This window comes from Xiphophorus maculatus, chromosome 13, assembly GCF_002775205.1.
Source record: "Xiphophorus maculatus strain JP 163 A chromosome 13, X_maculatus-5.0-male, whole genome shotgun sequence".
Lineage (NCBI taxonomy): Eukaryota > Metazoa > Chordata > Actinopteri > Cyprinodontiformes > Poeciliidae > Xiphophorus > Xiphophorus maculatus.
This window is the reverse complement of record NC_036455.1, coordinates 9,402,105-9,427,565: the sequence shown is the minus strand read 5'-3', so window position 1 is coordinate 9,427,565 and position 25,461 is coordinate 9,402,105. Positions and strand designations below refer to the sequence as shown.

At 36.2% G+C, this 25,461-nt stretch overlaps 1 protein-coding gene across 1 annotated transcript; it reads right to left on the bottom strand.

The window, feature by feature from the left end:
* Positions 1–603: 603 nt before the first annotated feature.
* On the bottom strand, positions 604–24,500 carry LOC102234025 (carcinoembryonic antigen-related cell adhesion molecule 5-like). Its single transcript, XM_023345116.1, has 10 exons — positions 24,394–24,500; positions 23,890–24,207; positions 21,703–21,884; positions 21,410–21,548; positions 19,282–19,560; positions 17,429–17,707; positions 17,084–17,344; positions 15,778–15,889; positions 6,292–6,326; positions 604–3,898 (listed from the first exon to the last, which is right to left on the bottom strand). Exons 1-9 carry the CDS (start codon positions 24,440–24,442, stop codon positions 6,308–6,310), a joined length of 1,638 nt encoding a protein of 545 aa, XP_023200884.1. The 5' UTR covers positions 24,443–24,500; the 3' UTR covers positions 604–3,898; positions 6,292–6,307.
* Positions 24,501–25,461: the final 961 nt, after the last annotated feature.

Sequence of the window (25,461 nt, the reverse complement as noted above, 5' to 3'; positions counted from 1 at the left end):
AGTGTAACACAGATGAGAAGCTTAATATGGTAACAATTTTAGCAGAAAAAACTAGTTTAGTCTATTGCAGCAGTTTAGCAAAGCAAAACACTGTTCACAATGTTTTGTTCAACTGCTTCAGATTTCACAGCGTTTCAACAGAAATCCCTCAATTTCCATTTTTTAATTGCAGTTTGGGCACTGCTCTAATTAAACTTCTCTAATTAAAGCAGTGCCCAAATTGCAGTAATCACTTTACTGCAGTTTGGGCACTGCAATTTGTTACTTATACTTTGCATCAAGTAACAAAGCTACTTGATTCTTTGTTTTCCTATTTTTTGTTTTTTTCAGTGAAAACATTGTGTCCACTGCTATCATTTAGTGACCCCCACAGGTGCACTCAAATACGGGTAACATTTTTGAGAAATTATTGAATTTTAGTTATCATATTTAAAGGTGACATTGAGATGCTATGTAGATTCAATACACACATAAAGACATATTTAAACATTGATTTTTGCCATTTTTATGATAGTTTATAGACATTCAAAATTCTGTTTTTCAGAAGATTTGAATTTTCCTGAGAACTGAAAAGCCAAAAGAAACAAAACACCTTAAGAAATGTGCACTCTTAGTCAATACAGCCATTTTTATTAACTTTGATTTGTCAGTTTAAGTCAAAAAAGCAAAAGATTGTTTTTTTCTATTAGCAGAGTGGAACGACTCATTGCAAATAACTTGTTGAGACAAATTCTTGTCAGTGTTTCCATTTGTGAGCGAGTGTGTCAAAATATGTTTCAGGCAAGACAGATGAGATCCGGCCACTCCTTCGACTGTCGATCACTGCCACGCTCAAACAGGCGAACGCTGTGATTGGATGGTTTGAAGACACACATCTACTCTGATTGGTTGTTTCCCTTTTTTTTACACCATTTAAAATAGAAGCATAATTTTCCCCATAAAAAACTACAAATAAAAAAGGTGAATCAAATCAAAGTTAGGAAAATATTTTCAAGGGCTTTATGGCTTTTTATGTTTGTACATAAACTTAAAAGATAACACAACATCTCTGAAAAATATAGTAACAAGAAATTAAAATTATTTTCCCCGTATATATAATCCAAAAAAAAAAAAAAACAAGTCAAAATCTGTGTACAGTGAATACAACATCTCCTATATACAACAAGGGCAGTTTCATGCAGTTTAAAACATATGAACAGGTCTCGTTTAGGGCAAAAAATGTCATATTTACATGTTGTTATTAATACATTCTCTGCATTATAGTCTACTGTAAACTCAACACATTTGTTTTAAACTTGTCAATACTCAGTTTGAGTGGTGGTACCTTGTGCAGGAACCTTGTGCCACAGGATGCTTTGTAACGACCATACATCAATTCGTACCTGGATTTCGGAGGATTTACACCTGTTTTGAGAACTTGGGCAAGAAAACAGTTTAGTTTTTGTTTTATTTTGTTTCCTATTTAACCTACAGGCATAGTTACATCACTTTGTGTGGAAGAAGATATTTCTAGAAATGTTGCAAGAAATATCTAACAATTACATACACACAGGTTGTTTAAAAAAACTATAACGCAAAGATCTAAAAACACTGAAGGCAATTTGTACTTAACTATTTATCTAGTGTAAATTGCAGCAACATGCCTGATGAGGGACCCACATCCTCCTAATTATAGTCCTGGTATCAGGTTTCCAAGAGTTGAGGTTTTCCATGACTAATTTATTGCCTAGATTAAATATTTATTGACAAATTTAAATAAATTACTGAAATGTGAACAAAATGACAAAGCATGAATCCAAAACAGGGGTACGAATTGATGAAGGGGCAAACTGACCTGAAATCATTTATGTTCTTCACCTACAACTCAAACAGATAAAGAGTTTCTGCGTGTGTGATCTGCTTACAGGCTGTGATCTTCAGCTCCAGTGATTCTAAAGGTTGTTTTATCTTCTAAAACTCAGCAAAATAAATACTTGTTTTACTCAGTGCAGGTTGAAGTCTGAGGTCACACATAACTATGAACCACACAAAGATTTTTCTATTTTTTAAAAAAAGGATGCGGACAAAATACTCAGGAAGAAACAGCTAAATGCTGAACTTCAAAATACCACAGATGTGCTTTTCAGATGCCTTTTCAAATTAAAACTAGTTCCACAAAGTCTCTAAAAGCCATAATTTAGTTTAAAGCAACTTCTTTACAGTTGTGGTTAGAAAAAAAGAGCAGCATAGTGACAGCTCATCAAACTTTCCCTCCAGTCTTTAAGGAATTTGAGGGCTAAAACATTTTCCCGCTCGCTTTTTCTTCCTGCCTTCCTCCTAACCTGACTGAAGTGGCTCTGCATGCTGAGTCCTGTCTCTGCCATCTTTAACCTTTCCCTCCTCCTCTGTCTGTTCTTCCTAAGATGACAGGATGAGTCAAACTGGGAGGGTGGATCCTAAGCTTCAGAGAACAACATATAAAGGTACAGGACGGATAGCTGAGAGGAATCGAGGGAGCCAGCTAAGATTACAGAGTAACACTTGTTTGAAGAAACTCAACTTTGCAGAGTCAGATTAAAAAAGGTAAAAGAGGTGGCAAAAAAACCTAAGATGGTTAAATTGTTTAACCACCTAAAGCTGCATAAATGGTCATCTTCATCAGATCAAATAAAAAGACATATTGGTTCTGATACATTAGATACAAAACGTGGCATGACATGTATTACAGATATCTTCCTTTTGAGGCTTTTTTTAAACATCAGACTAAATACTTAGCAACTTTGAAAAGAGTTAGAAAGCAGTTACATGTGTTGCTTCTGTTAGACTGGCTTAGTTTTACCAGCTGAGCATATTTATGTGAAATATGAGCGTCTTCTGATTGTTTTTTTTAATTTTACATAGTAGAATTTTAAGGATTTCAATCAATAAATATTATACATTTATTATTTTAAAAGATCATGGTGGTCTGCTAGTATAAAAGAGACAAGATAAATTCAGTAAATGTTACAGCTTTGCTCATTTTTACAGAAAAGTGATGTTGAGCGAAGCTGACAGGTTGAGGAAGAGATGCTGACAGGTTTGACCTCAGTTTAGGATAAATAAATAAAAAAGTTGACTCAGCAGGTGTGGCAAAAAACTTCTTATGCTTTGGTGAGCACCAAACAAACTGAGGCATTACAGATGAAAGCTCTGAGAAAGATGTTTATCCTGAAAACCCTCTGCTGTGCTTGGCTCTTATCTGCGTAACTCTACATAGGTGGAACCGACGGTGACATAAATCAAACTACAATATATTTCTGCTACGTTTTTTAACCAGACCACCCCAGATTCTGCCCCTGTGGCCTCCATGGTTTTGATCACCCATGCATGTATGCATCACATTTCTTTAGGTATTATCTCGGTGTATGTGCGTGTGTAGGTGTGTGTTCTCCTCAGGTTTCCAGCAGGATAAAGACAGTCACTCATCGCAGTCATCAGTTCTTGAGCTTTAGTCAAAGAAACATCTCCACGGCAGAAATGTCTGTTTCCTCCCCAGGAAAAAAAAAAAAACAAAAAAAAAAACAAAGCAGGAAGGAAGAGAGAAGCTAAGCGACGAGGTTTGGTAACATGTTGTAGTAAAGGGAGTCAAAAATGCAACTGACCCAGAGAAGTGGAGCAGCTTATTAACGAAAAATAAAAATGAAATTGAAAATAGTTGCAGTAAAATTAGGAGGTTTGCAATCCAAAGCTTAGCATAATCTAGTATTCCAGTAAAACTAGACTTCCATAATCCTTGTCTGCCAGAGAGAGGGGGAAAGAGAGAGGCATAATGAAGAAGCTGGTTGGACGAGTTGCTCAAAGGAAACCAGCTGGATCCACCCAACCGCTCCTCCCAGATGCATAGAGGATCATGGGAAACCAAACGGTAGACATTTCAAACCTAAACAAAAGCAGAGGAGAGGAGTCAGTGTTACAAAAGTAGAGCAGATCAGTTCTTTAGCTTTAGTCATCTTTGATAGCTGAGCAAACTATAACAGACATTTAATCACAGCATAAATTTCTTCAGGATGATGTCAGAGTAACTATTAATAGGAGTAGAACTGCAGGTAATTCCTGAAAATATTCTGCATGTGTGCTTTGCAAATGAAACAGAAATACAACCTAGGGACAAATGCTACTTCCTCATCAGCATTTTCACAGCAAACAGAAACTTTTGTTTAAAAATGGCTTGAAGCATGAAGTGGGTAATAGTATGTCAAAACTGGTATTTGTTTAGTATTACCGTTTAGTGAAGCTTAAGCTTAAGGTTTAGAATTAGTTGAAGAAAACCTGTCTTGTAAAGAACAGTCTGTACTTAATGTCTATATTGTTCCAATAAAGACAATCCATTAGCCTGTCTGGCACTACAACCAGGGATTTCATGATCTGATCCCAGGTAGGGATGGGCAATTATTGCATTTATCAAAAATGATGAAATTCACTCTTGGTTCATGATAGAAGTAATATAAGCTGTGATACAACATCGACATAACTGAAGATACAAATGGTGTAAGTCATTAAATTGGTTAATGTAATGTGTGAATTATGTCAGGGTGCCTGACTCCATTCATCAACAAGCCTGCGAGTTTTAGATGCCTTCCTGTTCCAACGCACCTGAATCAAAACAATTCAGCATTCAGTTGTTCGGCTCTACAGAGGCCTGGTGACAAGTCATTCATTTGATTCAGGTGTGTTGGAGAAGAGATGCATAAAGCTGCAGGATATCAGCTCTCAGACTGAACCTTGGCACCCATCAATTAGGCTGTCTGATAATGATTAAGTTTAATTTATTTGAGAAGAATTTGAGTTTGTGAGGCTCTGAATGTATCCAATGACAAAACTCTAATATAAAGTCAAATGTGCTTGATACTTTTATTGTTATTGCAATAAAGATCACAAAAATGTTGTGATAAATTGCCAAGTTCAGGATTCCCTAATTACAAAGGTGTGTTTTTTTGTCCAGACAAAATGTAACTATGAATAAGGATTATTGGTCTATTCTTAAGATCTGAGACGGCAAATGGAGGAGCTACATTTTAAAAATCAGCCTGTTTTTATCTTCACTGTTTGCAAAACTATACTTTAGACCATGGAAATATCTCACCAAATTGAATTTTAAAGAACAACAACTATGACATCACACTGTGACAGAGAGACTATAATTGCTGCTGTAGCTCCTTTGTGTCGCGTGACCTGATCTGCATGCTTCACTACCCAAACAATAAATGAAAAGGAGGAGCACAGCTGAAAAACTACTCTTCAAGAATTACCACACGTTGTTGGTGAAAATACTTTTTCCTGTTTTTTGCCCACATACAGTTAACTGGAGCTTCACTGAAATATGTTTTGAGCCAAATTATCAGTGAATTTGTATCAAAACATGTTAGCATTAGCGTAGCACTTTAGCAAAAGCCGCTGGATGAAAACACCAGAAGCATGAGGAGAGTTCATGGAAAACTGGCTGTGTGTGTTCGGTCAAAAATATGTTTAGTAAAATATTTATATCTACTATCAGACTAATCCTTGTGTGTAGTATGTTAGCAATCAAAAAAGTGAGGCACCATCACAAACATTTGCTTACTGTGAAAAGTCTTTAAAGTATTGATAATTTATTCAATGAGAAAGCTGATAGACTGCAAAAAAAAAAAAAAAAAAACGCAAACACATTGGATATAATACAAATTTGATTTTTTTTTTTTTTTTTTTAAGCTGCCCTAAAAAAACCCAGAAAGACCACAGATGTTTGCTTCAGAAGACTTTTTCTAAAGAGAATTTGGCAGCTGGTGGTTGGCTTGGCTTTATTCTTATCTGTGGTCTTGTGTTGGCAGATCAAACGGTTTTCAGTAAACAGCATCGACGCTGCACACAGAAGCTTTAAAAGGAAAGCTGCAGGGCTCAGACGTGGTCTTGTTTCAAAGCCTCAAGCACAGTGACCACCTTCCTACTGCAACCAGAGACACCCGAGGCTGCATAAGAAAAGTGGAGACAGCCTTGGTAGCAACTATACCTGTTTCACACTGACATCATCAAACCCAGAAAACAAACAGAAAAACACAGGCGACATTTGTGCAAAGATGAGCATGGGGGGAGGCTTGTGATTATTTATCAATATTGGCGTTTAATCATGAGGCCAACTGTAAAGTGAGAATGTTACATTACCTCTATCAAAATTTGCACATTAGATTGAATTTTGGGAATGTGTAATTGTTGAACATAAGTTCAAAATGGGTGTTGCTCAACCTCAAACTAAGAATGTCTTTAAGTATACAGTAAACACAGTTATCAGTGACTTACCAGCAGATGGACGTCTTTAGTATGGTGACGACACTCTGAAAAACACAACACAAACAGTGTTTACCTCTGACAAAAACTGTTTGCAAAACTGCAAGACTGCAGATTCTTTCTTTTACAATCTTAATTTCAGCTGAAAAGATACAAATATTTTCAGGTGGACCAAACATAATGCCTACAGGATTCACTTGGTTCAAAATCTAGCTCAAACAGCAACTAAAAAAAAGACATCATTATTTCCTCGACATACTTTTGGGATGATTGGTATCTCATATTTTTGGGATGATTGTTATCTCTTTGAGACATTCTGAAAATAGCATCGTCTTGGATCAAATACAAATTCTTAAAAAATATATTAGCACTCGAAACTATAAAATAAATTTAGGTTGGAGGTCATTTGTAAAAAATTCATTCATTTGCATTAAAAACCAAATCATATCTGTGAAGTTTTAAAAAGTTTGTACATAAATTAATTCTAGGTTAAACTAACTTAAATATTCTTGTTACTAAAACAGCTCATCTTGTATTTAGCATAAAAGTACTCTTAGAGGAATAATTCTGATTTTTTAAAGTGACTTTCAGCCATATCACATTTCTGCGAGTTTATAGAAGATGTTAAAAGTAACCAGCATGGTATATGGCTAATAGCCAGTTAAACATTTTAGTAATAAAAGAAAAAACAAATCCATGGCTCTTTTCTAAGCTGAACAACACATATGTACTAAAGCTGCATCAGACCAGCGGATGAGCTGCGACTCAGACTGCTTTAGGAGCGGAGCTAACTTTTAGATGTATCAATGGTTTTCATCCAGGCAAATATAGAAAAAGCTGTTGAGATTTCCCAGGGAAATTTATCCAGTGAACTGATGAATGACTGATCAGACAAACTGGTACATCCAGCGGTTTTGATTAGCATAACTTTAGTGACAGAGACAGTGTTTGGCTGCATAAATAGTCTCCTGCAAAAGTTTATTTAGCTGCTACTTTAGGGTCTTATCCCACATGTATAAATATCTTGCATTTTCCATCCATCCGCCCATTTTCTGCACACCCTTGTCCCTGGTGGGGTTGGGAGGGCTGCTGGTGCCTATCTCCAGCGAACGTTTCAGGCGAGAGGCGGAGTACATCCTGGACGGGTCGCCAGTCCATCCCAGATATTTTGTATTTTCATTTGTTTTAAATATCTTAAACACTCATCCTTTAAGCCTCCTACTGCACTGAGGATTTTGTTCATTTTCTCCAAACTCTTTGCACTATGAGAGCAAAAAGGAACATCTCTGATAATGACCTCAAAATATCCCCTTTAAGAAAGTAAAAAAAAAATTGCCTTTGCATTGAAATATCCTTGATATGCTGCAAATATAAACAACAACAACAACAACAAAAATCTGTTGATCTGGTTGTAACAAAAAAATAGTTGTTGAATTTGTTCTGCACATTTCTTTATAAGGGACATTTTTGCTGATTAAAGCTCAATTAACAACAAATAAACAAAAAAAATTCAGCTGTACCAATGTTCACAATATCTGATAACCACTGTGACTAGTTACATTTATCTGTTGCAGTTTTATCTGCAGTGTAGCTACAGAAGTAACAGTTTAAGAATGACAACAATCATATGAATTTCAGAGATGTCTGGGGCATAGGGCCAGTCACTCCAAAACACTTTTCTCCAAATTTTTAACTGTGTTGCATGCTGAATGTTCATTAGTGGTTTCAACATTTCTGCAGGATACTTCACTGACAGCTGCTAAAACACTGGTGATAGCGTCAAATCTGCAATCTGATTGAATAAAAGAAAAGCAGAAACTGTCAAATAAGTTTACCAATGCAATCTGCACTTCATTCTAATCTCTGCCTGTTTAACTCCCACCCATCATTTATTAATTTACCCTTTATTATAGTAACTAAGTGACCATAAAGGTGCAAAAAGCTGCCAGGGAGAGCCATTGTGAAAGTAAATAACCGGCCCTACAAATACCTTGCAGGTGAGTCACTACCTTATCACTGAAACTGTGCGACATTATCCCTGCTGCTGAGCAGAACCAGACAAAACAACAGAGTTCAGACGAAGCGAAACAACGGAAGAAGTTACTGGAAAAACATGCAGTAAGTGTGTCATAGGGTCTCTAAAACCTTAGGCAACAAAAACAAACAAGAACGTTTAAGAAAGTTGAATTAAAGAATTTTCTCAGTGAGGGACAATAGAGTATATTCCCATTCTAGTTTAAGGTGGAATAAACCTTAAACTCGTAATTTGTCCTGAACTGCAACTTAAATGAAAACATTCTGAACAGCTGGAATAAAAAGTTCCTTACAAACTGTACTTGGATGATTGTAAGGGTTGAGCCTATACTCTATCTATTTCTGAATATGCTAAGAATTTATACTTATTCCATCACTTAATAAATCATAAACTTAATAAATATAGAAAAAGAGGAAATAACAGATGTTATGCAAGTATTTCATTCAAGTGTTATGCATACGTTACTGATAAATCATCTGTTCCCTGTTTCTTATTTGAGGTTTTGGGCCTGTTAATTGTTTTAAATGTTAAATCGTTGCTTGATTTTCTGTCCCTAAAGAAGCTACATGACTCCAGAAAACCGCTCACACTTGAGAAACAAAGCCACTCACAGAAAGCAGCACAACTAAACATCATGGCAGCACATTCAATTGTTTTAAATAGCGGAAGTAACAAAGATAGCCAAAGGAATGTTTGTGGTAATGAGGAAAAGGATGTGGCCACTATGACTTGGTCAAGAGATGAAAGAAGATCAAAACGACACTAGCAGATGCATTAAAGAGCAGCGACACAGGTGAGCTCTGGAGAACGAGTTCAGACATGACAACAACATTCCTGAAATAGTTTCAAAATGTAAGCCTGGCTCTACTAAGAGCAAAAAACAACACCAACGACTCTTTGGTACACCTGTAAAGCCAAGAAGCTGTTTTAAAAGATACCCTATCAAAAATGTGACTCATAAAACTAAAAGCAGGTAAAGTAAGCTGTCGGAATCAGACTTGAGAGTGAAACTGAGGTCAAAGGTTTCTATAATATATTACTTGTAGACATAAAGTCAAACTATAATCGAATCACACTGCAGCTTCGACAGTTAAAACAGATGTTTCAGGAAGTAAATCATTCAGTGATAGCAAAATTAAAGTAGATCCAATGACACAGTAATGTTACAACTTGCTTCTTGCAAATATGCAAAGAAAAAAATGTTCCCCCTAAAATTGTTATTGTAAGACCAACAACAGCGCCGACATGCTTTGCATGTTAAAAATTTAATGTTTTTGTTCTTAACTCTATTAAAACAAACAAAATCAGATGCTTGTGACTATTTCTCAGAACAAAAAGACAACCTCACTGTAGGAACAAGTTTTAGGTGGGAAGCATGGAGCTCGATATCCAACTTGTAATTATGACTGATGGATGATGGGTATGTGGGATTTCCCACCAGGCAGCTTTTTTTTTATCTGAATGCAGCATCATAAAGCTGTATGGAAAAAAATAATTTTGTGAATGAGTGCACATGGGACAGGTTAAGCTAGTTGAACACGGAACTCTTTTCTTTCTGCTAAAGAAAGGAGAATCTCAGAAAAGAAAAGGAGGCCACCGTGTTGCCGAAAAGGTTGAGTTTGTCAAACAGGTTTATGAGAACCTGAGAAGTTTAGTCATTGTAACCAATACTTGCACCCTAAAGCGGTATATAATAACTGCACAAAATTTTGATATACATTTTTAGCAATTGTGTCTGTAAGTTTGAAAATGAACTTCAAAGCTTGTATGTGCATAAAAACAAGTGCACTTTGTGATGTGAGCCACTCAATAGATAAAAATCTGACAACAATGTCTGAGCTAGCAGCTGAAGGATATGCCTCCAGCGACAAGCAAATAAATACTTTCAACAGTCAAACTGAAAAAGTCTTTAGGGTCATAGTCACTGGTTTAACCACTCTCAAGGTATTTTATGGCATAGATTCAAAGGATAGGAATTATTTTTTCTTATATTTACTCAACTGTACAACTACAGTATATCAGAGGCAACAGAAAGACACCATAATAATACAATTACAGGGATGTTACCAAGTACTTGGTGAATCTAGAACTATAAATATTATTCCAAAATTATATTATGTAGAAATCAAACATTTTCCTTAAATATGTAAGCTGCTGGTAAATCAACTATTTCTGTCACATGTTGATATTTGATTATTCACTTTGTAATTCAAATTTGAATTTGCGTGTCACAGTTGCCAGGCGGTGAGGAGTTGTATCCATTTCCTCTAAATTCTGCATGGCTCGCCAAGCTGTTTCTCCATTACTGGGCTGAATGCTGAATGTGAGTGACACTTGAGGAAAAGCAGGAATGCACTCAGATTGTGTTTGCACAACACCAGATGGAGCTAATCCTTAAAGAAAGGGCCAGTTACAAGAGGAAGCATGTGGGGATAGTGGGCACTTTAGCTTGGAGCAAAACTGACATCGCATTTGCTTGCGACTTCCCTGTGAGTTTTGTTTCTCACTTCCATGCCTGTGAAAACAGGCTGAGGTTAAATGAATATGATGCGAAAAGTTTCTCGGTTTATTAACCTTTTACAGTGGATCCATGTTGCTAAACTACAAACTAATGTCCTATATTCTCATATGAAGTCAGTTCTTTAGATGTGAGTCTTTGCCAGTTCTCCTTATTCATGCAGCATTTTATTTGAGTACTGGGGTTTGGTTGTCAACTGTTTCCTATGTGCTTGAATACCCTCTCTAACTCCTGCGGAAAAGCGAACCTTCAGCCAGGACTAATGTCTTTTGACATCTTCAAGGATTATTCTGTGTTTAGCTCCATCAATCCTCATATTAACTCAGACATCTCCCTGCTGTAGAAAAGCGTCCCCACAACATGATGCTGCCACCACCATGTTTTACAGCAAGAGTGGTTTGTTCAAGGTGATCTGCTGCGTACGTTTTCCATCATACCTAGTGTTTGTTATGGAAGACAAAACATCAAATCCAAGTCTCTGGCTAGAGAACCTTCTTCAACATGTTTGCTGTTTCCTCCAAATATTTTGCTAACAACTTGAAACAGGACTTTTTAACTTTCAACTCTGGTTTTCTTCTTGCCACTACTCGATATGGGCCAGATTTGTGGAGTACACAATTAATAGTTGTCCTGACAACAGATTTTCCACTTGGTGGTAAAAAAACTGGCAAAAAGTTTCACTTTTCAACGGCCGCAAACACTTCTACTCATTGTAGATATGAAACTCTGCCACTGGCTTGTCTGTTTCCGCATTTCTTTGGGATTTCAGTTTCTGTTGTGCCTCTGGAGCTGTGACATATAACAGGGTGTGTCTCCAAACCCCTGCCATTGACTAAAGTTGCATTATCACATCATAATCTAACATTATCAAGATCGTTGTTGTTGTACCTTGGTTCCTAAGCAAACAAAACATTTGGTCTCTGTTTCTCTTGACTGAACTGCACTGATCTACACTAATGTGCTTTGCAAGTTTTCACAAAAAAGTAGCTTTACAGAAACCATGAGTTTAAGGTCTATCTAAGAAAAAAATCATTCTCCATTGAAATTGTGCATGGTTGTATTACTTACAACTTAGCATCAACAAATGCACTTCTCATAAAGTCATTGTTGCGGGAAAAAGTGTTTGTAAAAATTATATGTTTTTATAGTAGTCATGGGTAGTAGTGAGTGGCTATTTTTTATCATCACTGTTTTGTCAGTAGGTTGTTTGCTTAACTGTAAATACATATAAGGTAGCTGCTAATCTAACCCTTTCTAAAATATAACTAAATGCCTGAAAAATATGGGCATAATTGTACGTATGTCTATACACAAAACAGATTGCATAATGTTTCATATGGGTGGTTTTATTGTGTTGCACAAGTTGAGGCAGTGTCTCTTTGTATGTTATCAGTGTGCACCTGCAGTTTAATCTACGTCCTTTTTTTTGTCATTCAGAATCCTTTTAAGACTCATTGATAATCAGGGATTTTTATCTTTATTTTGACTTTTGAAGACATTCAGATATGGCCTTCTAGGCTTTAGTCTATTGTTCATCCTTTATGTTTGTTTTCCCCTCAAGCACAAAACACAAAACCAGCACAAAACATTCAAGTACCAGGAAAATTGACCTCAGACTGAAGGTCTGAGGTCAACTGACTCCTTAAGCCTAAGGAGCCACTTTATCAAATACATCCTGCTAGTGACAGTTTGGATCCCCTTTTAGCTTGAGATCTGCTTTAGCTCATTGTGGCATACATTTGACAAGGATTTGGAAGCATTCCTTAGACATTTTGAGTTCATACTGACATGAGAGCACTGTGCAAATAGGTAGTTTCTACCTATTTTTCGGCTGCACGTCCATGATGCAAATCTCCTGTTCCACTAAATCCCAAAACTACTTCTTTTGATTGAGACACTGTAACTATGCCGGGTATTACACAATACTACTACCTTTTGGTACTTTAAGAGCCTAGACTGTGCAAGTGTATTAAGAAAATAACACTGCAATTGATAGGCAGTGTCATCCAAGAAATGTTGAGATAAGCCTAAGGAGTCAGCTTTTAACATTTTATACCAGAAATCATTCACATTTCAAGACTTTAATAAGAAATAAGGACATTCTTCTTTGCAGCAACATGTTTATTGCTGAGCTGGCATATTTGTGCTGAACTAACTGCCAGTACAGGTTATGGCACAGTCTATCATCTTCTGTCTGCACTTTGGTTGTTGCCATTTTTGGCAGTGTTTGACATGTCTGAGAAGGTCGAATGAAACAATTAACTTAGTTTCTTTCTCACTTCTCTCTTCTCCTCTTTGACAACACTCTTAAGCTGCATTACCTTCCACCTACACAAAAAGTTCTCAAATGTCATATTTGACCAAAGCATCTGCAGCATGGACTTAAAGACTGAATTGTAAGATTAAAGGGCCGCCCAGCAGTGATTGAGTTTCACTCCTGTATCACATGGTTTGTTACCAAGTTGCAAGGTAGATCTGCCCCAGTGCAGAGAAGCTTTTCAGGATTAGATTAAAAAAACTCTACCAGTGATCAAATCAAATTCCTCAAAGCAAACCTATGTACAAAAATCCTAAGAGGAACAGTGGGAAACTCAGACAGCAACCAAACTCATAATCTCATTTGAAGAAAAATACAAGTATTTAATCTTAGAGAGTGTGGAGTGATTTCACACACAGTGTATCCAGAACCTTTAAGGAGAAGGCTGAGACAAATGTATGACTTGGATTCTTCCTACCAGAAACAACTCCATTGAGCAGTTTATCTTGCTCCATGCAAATCAATTGCCCCTTAACATAAACGGCATTGACGTTTGATGAAGACAACCCAATGGCAAGACTGACAAGTGAATACCTTCAAGGCCTCAGGGTCTTTGGAGTTCCTCTAAATAAGAACATCTCCCACTACCTCTGAACCTGTGACCCAGTGACCTCCGTAGCATCAGATAATCCTGACAGGAGATTTGTTAAAGGCCAAGGAAGGAGGGAAAGGTCTACCTAAAGACCATGGTCTCACACCCTCAATGACGAACAGTTTCTTCAGCTATAAAGGATCTTTTAATAACCTGAAGGTAGAAGCTGAAAGTACTTCTTACACTTTGTGTAAGTAATTCCATGATGACTAAAACAATTCTCCTGCATCTGTGGATTTCCTTGTGCTGCAAAAATAGTCTCACTTTAACTGAAAGTATAAGTGACGGTTTCATTCCTTTTTCTTAGTGTATTTCTTTGGAACAAAAGTAGAAGTACTGGTTGGATGGCTATTGGTTGTGCGCTCGCTCAAATCATGCTTGTTGAATTTTGCAAGCAGCAGTTAAAATTTGTTAAGGAGACTATTATTGGTTTGCCATTATAGGCAATAAATTTAATAAGCTAATTTTCTGATTTGACTTTTATTGGCCACTACAAATTGTCACTTCCTAAAGTAAATGTCTAAGTAAATGTCAAATGTAATTTTGGCAAAAAAAAAAAAAGAATTATGCCATTCATTTAGGAAGGTGATAAAATGAAACTACTAATAAAATTTAAGTATGTTTTTTTTATTGTTTTACTTTGAAAGCTCAGCTGTGTGTAAACTCTTTGTCTCTAGCTTCTGAAGTGAGGAATGTGAATATCTCTCACTGACTCACTCGTTTGTTTCAGGATGGCGGTTTCTGTTGTGGCACAGTATGATGAAACATCAAAGGATGTGTTTCAAGGTTACTTATATGTAGAGAATGTGACACGTGGGTGTGAAGGAACGGTCTCAATTTGTTGCTTAAGTCTGTGATTAATCGGAACAATATATACTGTTCCGATGGTTTAAATATTTTTTCAGTGAGATATCCGTGGAAGTTAGGGAGTTACCAGAATCTTCTGTGGCTGTATGAATCATAAGATAATGGAGTACTGCCATTTTTGTAAATGCAATTAAAATTTATGTTATCACACCATGAGAATGTCATACTGGCCCACTTCTACTAGGAACACAACACTTGTTGACTTCCACCGAAGGGAACTGCAAATACTTATAAGCCATACGATTATTCTATCTAGTGCTAATCATGCCATATTTAAAAAGAACAATTAAAAGCATATTTTGAGAGCTGGGCCTGCTCTTCTCTTTGTAAATTTGTAGTAATGATTTGGTCTGTCTGCCCATATTTTTTGTAGGTGCAAGGATTGGATTCAGGGGTGAAATATTTTCATGCAACAAAAGGAATTCAGTGCTGTAAGAGTTTAGCAACTGCATAATTTGGATGTGTTTGTACATCATCCTGACATGTTGCAAGGCACCAAAGCAAGAGGAATGTCCAGAATTTCCTAGAAGGTCACAAAGTGGTCGAAATATTGAAAAACAGAAACAAAGAGAGATGTTACAGACACTTCAAGAAGCAGTGTACTAAAACAATCATTCATCGGAAGCAAAAGACACAACAGCTTTCTCTTGTATTCAGTGGACAGTAAGTTATAGAGACAATAGTAGAGCGAAACGCAGCCAGGACTCAAAACAATTCACTCTTTCATTGCTTTTAAGTGTGTTGATGCATGTGACTGAATTAATTCTGGTTTCAACTGGTCCTTAGATCTAACAAGAATAAGCTCACAGATATTTAAAACAAGAGGTTCTGTTAAACCATTTTCCCTAAAATGTCAATCTGTTCTCCTGTACACAACAAACTAACCTTTAAACCATTTTCTGTCAAAGAACTTGACCTAAATCCTATCTTTGACCTTTTGCATGAACTAAAAGAGAAATACATTGAGCCTGGATTCTGATTATGAGAAATTTCAAACAGAAGTCCTGAAAGTACAAGAAGCACAACAATAACATTGAACTTGGATTTGTGGTATTTTCACACATGAACATCAGTTCATCTCTTAGGCAATTCCTCTGGTTTTCTCTTCTTCACCAAATCATCATCAAATCTGCATAAAAACTTGCTGTACAAAGACAAAGAGTACTTACGGTACTTTCCCTCTGCAGTAGAAGAACAAGGCGATGGCGGCTCCAACTGCGACAAGGCATCCAATGACGATTCCGGCAATAGCTCCGTCTGAGAGACCTTCGTCTATGTTTTCTAGAAAAACATCACACAACAACGATTAAAACCTCAGTAATCACAAAGATGTTTTGCACATTGATAAGACTTGTGCCCTTTTGGGGTTGATGAAATACAGCTTGAACCAGAAAGATGAAGTAAGGTACATCTCTCTGCTCACATGTGATAGTTTTGCAGGAACACATACATTTTGTATGGGAAATTATCTCTAATGCTGATCATTTCAACAATTGATATTATATAAGTTGAAATGTATTCTACAGAAAGGGATAACTAAATTAAATTCTAACTTCTAATTCTAATTTCTAAGGAAATCACGATGTTTAAGATTTTCTTTTCACTACATGCTCTGACTCAAATCAGTTAACACCGTTAAGTACTGTGAATTATTATTTAAGGTGGTTGAGTGACATATTTCTGTTTTGATTCTGAAGAATTTACTTATTTACTATTTGTCCAATTTATTTTTATTTGTAGCATTGGTTTAAATGTCTTTGAATGTTGCAAAACAGAAGACATAAAGGGTATCCTGTAATTACTGTGGTTTGTTTGCAAAATTATTTTTATGGTGGCAATCGATTTGCCCTCCAGCTTTGTCCGCTTGCGCAAAATTTCCTTATGTAAACAATAACATGCAGGGGGTCTATATTTGTAAATATGATTATGATTAAGTCAGTCCCTCTCTAGCTTGCAGCTTTGGTGTTTCGCAACACATGAGAAGTTTTTTGGAATTTATACTATAAAATGTCTCAAATGCTTCTTATGTAATACATACCAAAGTCCTAAAAGTAAAGGTATTCCAGTAGATGAGTAATTTACCAAGTGTGTACTGCTTGCTAGGTTTGGCTTTAATTTTTCTATACCCAGGAATGTGGTGGAAATACTACTCCAAATAAGGCACATTATTCTGCCATGGACATGTAATTTTTGAAGGTGAGGATGATGAAACTCTGTCAAGTACAGGACAACCATTGAGTCAGGTTGCTCTTACTCTCTATGATGTCAGACAAACCAATATTGTAGCTAAGTGTTCCAATAGCAACAGGTTTCTGATTTTTCTGGCAGATTATTAACAAAACATTTAGGGGGTTAAATGATACAACATTTGAAATGCTAAAACATCAAAAATATGTGCTACTGATTTCATCTACAGTTGTGTTCTGCACCTGGCCCTCCTGATGTAACACTAATATAGTGACAGAACAATCTTACCTTTAACAGTGACAGAGAGAGAGGGGGAGTTGGTGGACTTCCCAGTGAGTTCATTGCTTGCCTCACATGTGTATGTTCCTGAGTGCTTATACTCTATGTTATTGTAGATCAACGTATCTTTTGTTTCACCAGGGATCACTGTCCCATTTAGCTTCCAAATAATTTTGGCAGGAGGGACAGACGAGACAGAACAGGTGAGCTCCACACGTGTCTTCAACTGCACTTCTTTGTCTCCCTTCACCACTGGTGATTCAGGACCATCTGAATAAAGTGAGGTAAAGATTTAACATGAAACTGTCATCACTGAATCAACAAAATGCAATAAATGCTTTAGCAAACACTTACAGACGACCACCATTGTGAAGTTAGCTTCTTTTGAGCTGACAGAGTTGCTGAGCTGACATATGTATTCTCCATTGTCCTCTTTCTTCAGCACTTCGATACTTATTGAGCTACTATCGTTGGAGAATTTGACATGGGAGTCGGGGGAAAGGGGTTTACCATCCTTCAACCAGACTCTATCCGTCACGTTGCCTTGTGTTGCCTGGCAGCTGAGCTTGGCGCTGCTGTTGTCAGCGATGAGGATACCTTTTGGACCACTTAATGTAATACCAGAAATGGCCTCTGTGAGCATAAATGGAAAGAAGAAAACCATCACTCTTGCTGTTTTTAAGTCAGTTCAAATAACTTTAGGTATCATGTCATTATTGTTGTCTTATTTGACCTTTTCCTAATTTTATAATGTGGAAGTATAATTTACTGAAATCAAAAATCCTAAATAAGTGAGAAAGTAATGAATAGGAAACACTTCACATAAAGATACCAACACTGCATTTCAGAAAAAGGCCACCATTTCGACTGTTATGCATGCTGGTGGTAGTGTCTTTCAGACTGACTTGTTGATTTAGGGAATGAACAACTTGCATCAACTAATGAAACCATTAATTCATACATTCAGTATGTGTCCTTAAGCTCTAACTAACTTTGCATGTGCAAAGAAAATAATCAAGAAAACAAGAAAATTGCACAATTGCCAGTTAACCTCTGAATGTCTCAAAAAAGGAAAACTACACGGTTTCTGAAATAAAATAAAGTAATAATTCATTAACATACTTTGTGATTGTCTCAAACAGGCTGGCCATGCTAGAGGGCTGAATTAAAACTACTCTAAAATTAAGAGTTAACAAAAATTTCTCTATAGCAAAATAAAAAACTAATTCCCATTCATTGCAAATGTTTCTGCCAAAGGTGGCACAACTAGTTTTCAGGCTTAGAAAGAACTTTTTCATTTTGAGGTGCAAATGTTCACTTCCTAACTTGAAGCGTGATGGACTCCAGAAGTCCATCACTGCTTGCTAGGTTGCATTACAGCTAGGTTTGAGCTGTAATGCTTGTTTGAGCTGTAATGCTGGAGAATTCATGATTTAATGCTGTTTCAACATGCCAAAGATGACATGAGTCACCAAAACAAAAGGTGAAGCCGGTTTCATATTGGATCCAACTGTCACATTTCTGTTTTATCTCACAAACAAACAAAAAAAATTCCTTCAGGCATAATGTAAGACCATCCAACCCAGCAGCTTTGCACGCAGAAATGGTTTGTTATCAGCAGGAAGCAACAGGCATGACAGAAAGCAAAATATAAAATAATGTTTGGTTACAAATTACAGAAACTGCTTGTGACACAAAATATCAAGCACAGTCTGTTTGTTGGGTGTCCCTGAAAGCACAGATTTGCTTGTAGGTGTTAATTTAACAGTCTGGTTCTTCTAAGGTGTGTCACAAATCTGAGACTTTAGTTTTGTTTGTCTGTGGAATAAACACTGATATGAACTATTTGTTTTTAGAAAACAATAAATTATCAAATTATCATTCCCTTACTTCCCATCTTTTACTGATTCTATTTAAAAGAAAAATAAGTATGCATATTCTACCTCTAATTTAAAGATATTGATAAGGTCTCATTTGAATTACATTGTTGGCTTGATGGTCAATTCAAACAATTTTTTCTCTTAAGGTAATGTTAATAATAATAATAATAACTATATAAACTCATTTGTCATTTTTATTAAGTTCAGTCAAATGGTAGTCAGACTGCTATTTTAAAAGAAAATACTTGGTCAACTATTCCAGATCTAAATGTGATGGCCATTAGCATAACACAGTACCTGATTTAACTAACATTAGGTAATACTTACCCATCACGGAGAACTGAACAGCAGTAGATGGAACAGATCGTTTGGTCTTGTCATTTTGAGCTACACACTTGTAGTTGCCCAGTGTATGCCCAAACCCCTGCTCCTCAATGACTTTCAGGGTGAGGACTGGACCAGTGGCCTGTATCTGCTTTGTTTCGTAAAACCAGGTGAAAGTGGCAGCGGGTTTGGAGGAGGCCGAACATGTCAGGTTGAAATTCGAATTGGACGGGACAAATTTCAGTGGTGCAGAGGTCTTAATGGTGACATCCTCGGGTCCATCTGTGGAACAAATACACATAATAAAATCTAAACATATAAGATTGTTTGTCTGCAAATAATATATGCACTGCAAAAACACAAAATCTTACCAAGTATTTTTTTGTCTAATTTCTACTGCAGATATGTTCGCAAACTGGAAATAAGCCAAAACTAACTTACAAGTAACCTTTTAGCAAGATACAAAAGCTTGTTTGTAGTAAGTATAGATGAAAAAGTACTAGCAGATTATTTAACTTAAGTCTTTTTTCGCATGTTATAAGTTAATTTGTCTGCCAATAGAACAAGTAATTTTTCATCAATATTAAGGAATTATTTACTTAAAATAAGCTTCATCTATATCTTGCTGAAAAGTTACTTTAAAGTACATTTATCTTATTTCACGTATAGTAAGATATTTGAACTAGAAACTAGACCAAAATTACTTGGTAAGATTTTGAGTTTTTGCAGTGATAATGGAAGAAACTTGTATGTTTGTTTTTTGGATTGTGTGTAGTCTTAGTTTTACTTGTTTTGGGGAACGGAGGGTTGTGAAACTGCTTCTACTGTTTCTTACACAGCTGTACAACTACGGGTTCACAAAACAGTCTCTTTCAGGGTGATTCTGCAGCTACAAGTTACAAAAATGACATTTTCAATGAAAATGTCATTTTCATTGAAATGACATTCATTTTATGAGCAGATGGTCAGATTTTTTGCTTTCCTTATCCAACTTGACCTGTCCCTCCTGAGCCCTCCTGAACTGTAGCGGTAAGCTCTTGATTAATTAATAACAGGATAAAGCTGTGGTTGGTGTGGTTTGTCTGCCTTTCAGGTTATTCATGCTGAAGGAGTGGAGGTGTAGGCTGCTGTGTACACAATGTGGTTTTGGCCTTAGAGGGTAGGCTGAAAGGGAGCGCCTTGCAAACATGCACAGCAGTTTCAAATGCAGTAGTTTATATTGCTACAAAGCTGCTAAGATAAGTTTTTTTGTTGGAATTGGAACAGGATTTAATTCTTTTACAGGAATAACTCCAGACATGATGTACATCCTCATATGTTGGCATGACTTTGAAGAAGAAACCCATGTAGATTAACTATTTATGACAAATGGCCACTTGCTCTCGGTGACCTTTTGTTGTCAAACAGGTGTGGAGCTCATTCAGTCAAGTGTAACCTGGCAAACAATGAAAACTGACTGAAATGAATAGAGAATACCGATATCTGTCTAACCGCCATGACCGATATGAGCTGAAGGTTTGACATGCATCCAGAAATAAAGCCTTCAAATTACTTTTACTTCACTGTTTCAACTGGAAAAATATATTTCCACAACATAGTCAAAAAGTGTCTTCCATTTTCCCTAAGGTGAAAATAATGCCAATTACTTTTAGCCAGTCTTCAGAATGGGAAAAACAAGAGAACATGCCAATCCAGCAAGGCAAATAAGTAGTCATAACCCACTCCCTTACACTTGCCATAATATTCTGCCAGCACTATAATTGAGGAATTAGAACATTATTGTAATTCCTTCATTTTCTATTGGATTTTACAAATTAATCTTTTTTTGTATATTACAGTCCTTAAGAAAACAAATTCCCATTAAGTCTAAATTGAAGCTAGCAGGCCAGACCTCAGAGATAACTGGAATTTATCAACCAGAAAAGTTTGCTCAAGACATTTCTTGTATCCAAGCTTGTATCCAAGATATAAATGTTGCAGCTGGAATAAAATTAGCTTGTAATCATTATATGTTCTGTGAAGTTTAATGCAATCTCTCTATCCAATTCTGTTATTTTTTTCTAAAAATATCAGTTCCGCCTTTAAGGCTGCTTAAGAAGACGTTACTGTGAAGTGGAGGTGAATAACTTACAGTAGACTGTGAGGTTGAATTTGGCGCTGCTCTCTTTTTGCAGTGAGTTTGCTGCTGTGCAGACAATTGGGCCAACCAGGTCATACCTCTGGACATCTGTGATAGTCAGCTTACTAGAATATTTTCCCGGTATTTCAATCTAAAGAGAAAAAAGAGAAAATTTAATTCACAAATTTAAACAACCAGTTTAGTTTAAAAGCTTATACTCGGTGTATAAAAACTTTGCATTTGCATATCTACTATTAATCGAATTATAAATTCTTAATGTCAAAATGCATATGAACTAATTTCACCGTGTCTGACATCACCGACGATTTCACAGTAAACCGTTTGCCATCAGTTTCAATGATTTTGCTGTCATTGGTCCAGGTGAAGCTCTCAATAGATCCTTTACAAGAGCAGGTAAGCTCCACTGTGCTGTTGTACTCAATGACTTCAGGAAGGTTTGATTTGATCATGACATCAGACACAGGCTCTGCAGAGAAAAATACACAAGAAGATTTCCATCACTAGCATGTTTTCAGAGTCAAATTTAGAATTCATAAATCTCAACGACATTTCTCAACATCAATCAGATGTTGTATTCAAGTCTTGGGAAATTTATTTCACAATGTCAAATCTATGTTTTATTAAATTTAACTGTATTTGATTGAACTTTGTTGAAATATTAACAGGATATGTGTCATATGAAAGGCACTTCCACAAAGATCTTAAGAAATATGTTCTTTTGTAGATGAAATCTGACTATAATGACAAGCAAAGAGTCAATAATGCACACACCCGGGACTGAGTCCTCTTCAACATTTATTTGTGAGCTGAAATCAACATATCAATACAGTGAATGAAAATGGATGAAGTACTGCAACCATTAGACCTGTTTAACTGGTTACCGGTAATCCAGGAGTTCCAACAATGACTGTACTACTTGCAATCAGCAGATTAGGCAACACTGGGTGTGAGAGAACATAAAGGAGAGGCAACCACATCTGAATCTGAACTGTAAGAACTCTTCAACTGACTCTTACACTCTTACACGGATATGCTCTAATGCTGAAAGAAATGACACCAACTGGAAAGAAAACTGAACTTAAATTTTAAAAACATTTGAATGCCAACAATGGCTTTGCTTAAAGAATACAGCAGCAAACTCTCTCATGGATAAGTCTGTAACTGTTAAGAAGCCACTCCTCCAGAAGGAAAGCCACCAAAGAATCAGATAAACTTCATCTAATTTAATTTAATCCTAAATTATGCTTCATGCATAATGACTTTAAGAAATGGGTTTTTGATCCATGCTATATTTACAAACAAGAAAGACATTACTGATTGTAAGTCCTTAGACATCCTGATCAACAGAAAACTGGAAGTTGCTTCAATTGCATTTATTTCAAGAAACAGTCATCTTGACATTGGATTTTTGGTCTGAGACTATGATACTGCTGTAAAGGCAGAATTTGTACCAAGACTTTCTAACCATTCTTAATAATAGCAACAAATCTGTGGAAATCTGTATATAAGGAGTGCTAACCAGAAGAACTGATTCTTTTCCAAAATGCCCGACAACTTCATGTTTGTTTTTTTGAAGAATTTACACGATTTTTGGTGGGAAACTGGTTTGCTAAGCTGGTCCATCTAAAAGAGCCAGGAAGACTATGATGTAAATCAACATGATAGCCTTATTCCTTAGGGATAAATTGAGAACAGAAATACAGGAAGTAGACCTACAAATGTGGTAAAAGTAGGACACCATTAGTCAAATGGGCTCTGGGCTTCAAAACAGCACTAAAAAGGGGGTCACGCCAAAAAGGAAGGAAAACAAAGGGTAAAACTATTCAAGCTAGATCCTATGAAACAGCAAACAAGCACAAATACCAACTGCAAAGTATAGCACTAGGAGCCACGCCCTGGTGTCTCCTGGTGTGTGGGACTCGTGACTTTTCCAGCAAATTTCATGATTTTTCTCATATGCACTTCTAACAAATTTATAAACACTAACAGTGCATAAACCGTGAAATAAAACACGTCTGAACAGACGTGTTTTCCCCAGCCTCGTAACATAGTCCTAGTAAAGTGGCTGGTACGAAATACGAGGCGTCGCCACGGATGTACCTGAGTTTCTGCTGGCGGAGGGTTATTTTTTTCTCAGTAGCCTGTTATGTGTGACAGTTACTTTTTCGGACGCGCAGTAACACGTAACATGTTAAAGATATGACAATATAGAAAAACAAACAAACACACAAACAAAAGAACTCTTTGCGGAGGAGTTTTACGCTTAAGCTACAAGAGAGACTATAGCAGACACTGGCTACATTATTTCAAACATATTCCTGCATTTAAAAAGTCAGAAAAGAAATAGATATATATATATATATATATATATATATATATATATATATATATATATATATATAAATATCACATATATATGCTTAAGCTATAAGAGAGACTAAGCAGACAATAATAAAGCAATAATGACTCACCCAGAACTCGGATTTTAACCTCTGCGGGAATAGTATCTGTATTCCTGATTATAACTACATTATAATCTCCGCTGTCCACTGATTTTAGGGACTTCAGAGTCAGGGACCCGTCGGTGGTGTTAATGGAAGCTCTGCCTTTATATGGGTCTTTAATTGAAGCAGTACCATCTCTCACAGTACCGATTGATGCAGAACCCTTGTAATTCCATGTTATAATGTCTCCTTTTTCTGTTGGACGCAGGAGATTTATTGTCAAATCTTTCCCCAAAAGTGCATCCAGAGGACCGTCGGGTAGAACGTTGTCTCCAGCAGAACACCCTGCGTGTAAGCAAAAGCAAAACAATCTAATAAATGAAGCAGTCGTTTTTCATTCATATAGTTAAAGTACACCCAATAACAGACATGAAGGACAGAGCGAAAACATAAATAGTCGGATAGTTTAAAAATAGGCCTTAAAATACAGACTGTATCAAGAATTTAAATAAAAAGAAACTTAAGACTCACCGAACTTAACAGAGAGGAGCAAAAGAAACGAAAAGGCGATCAGATCCATCCTGGACGGTTTCAAGTCTTCCCAGCAGAGAGACACAGGAGCGAAACCTCGATGTACCTGCTGCTTTTACAAGGACACACCCAGAGAGGTGTGGACACAAGAGCATGAGTAAGACAAGTAGGAGTCACTTCCTGCGACTTTTCGATAAGAAGCGAGTTTTATTTATAGCGTCAGTAACTTTGAGTTATATTTCAGATAAATGAGTCTGAATGACGAAGTCTCAACTAACCGCAGATAAAATTTCATAAGCCATTTTTTAATTTCTATTTTTTTCTCTCATTTTAAAATTTATTTCATACGTTTCTGTCCTTTTCTTTGAATTTGTTGTGGCGTAATACCATCATGTCATATAAAATATTAGTAATAATTATCCAGGCTGAAATGTAATACGTTAAAAATATTGTTAAAAGATTAATGATGATCTTCTGATTGTTTCACACAAACACATAATGCATATAATGCATATAGAAAAATGCATTATAAAGCATAAACTATTATAAATTAAGCAGAACAATGGGAAAAATTGGAAGAAAATATTGTGGCTTATTTTATCTTTGTCAAGGTGCTGCCATCTGGTGGTCTTCTAAGAAATCTATCTATCTATCTATCTATCTATCTATCTATCTATCTATCTATCTATCTATCTATCTATCTATCTATCTATCTATCTATCTATCTATCTATCTATCTATCTATCTATCTATCTATCTATCTATCTATCTATCTATCTATCTATCTATCTATCTATCTATCTATCTATCTATCTATCTATCTATCTATCTATCTATCTATCTATCTATCTATCTATCTATCTATCTATCTATCTATCTATCTATCTATCTATCTATCATGAGCAAGACTATTTTTGGTTTATTGGTGAAGAAAAAACATTAGCCTTATCTTTTTGTTACACAAAACTAAATCTTTTGTTCAAGGCAGCAAGTCATCACACACAGATGCCAACTTCTGTTTATTTGATGTAGGAAATGGAATATGTTCAATCCCATTTTATTCATAAA

Coding starts and splice junctions, on each gene's coding strand:
- LOC102234025 (XM_023345116.1), bottom strand. CDS start 24,442: ATGGATCTGATCGCCTTTTCGTTTCTTTTGCTCCTCTCTGTTAAGTTC. Junction 21,549..21,702: donor CGTCGGTGATGTCAGACACG/GTGAAATTAGTT, acceptor TTTTCTCTTTAG/ATTGAAATACCGGGAAAATA. Junction 19,561..21,409: donor ATTCAACCTCACAGTCTACT/GTAAGTTATTCA, acceptor TTTGTTCCACAG/ATGGACCCGAGGATGTCACC.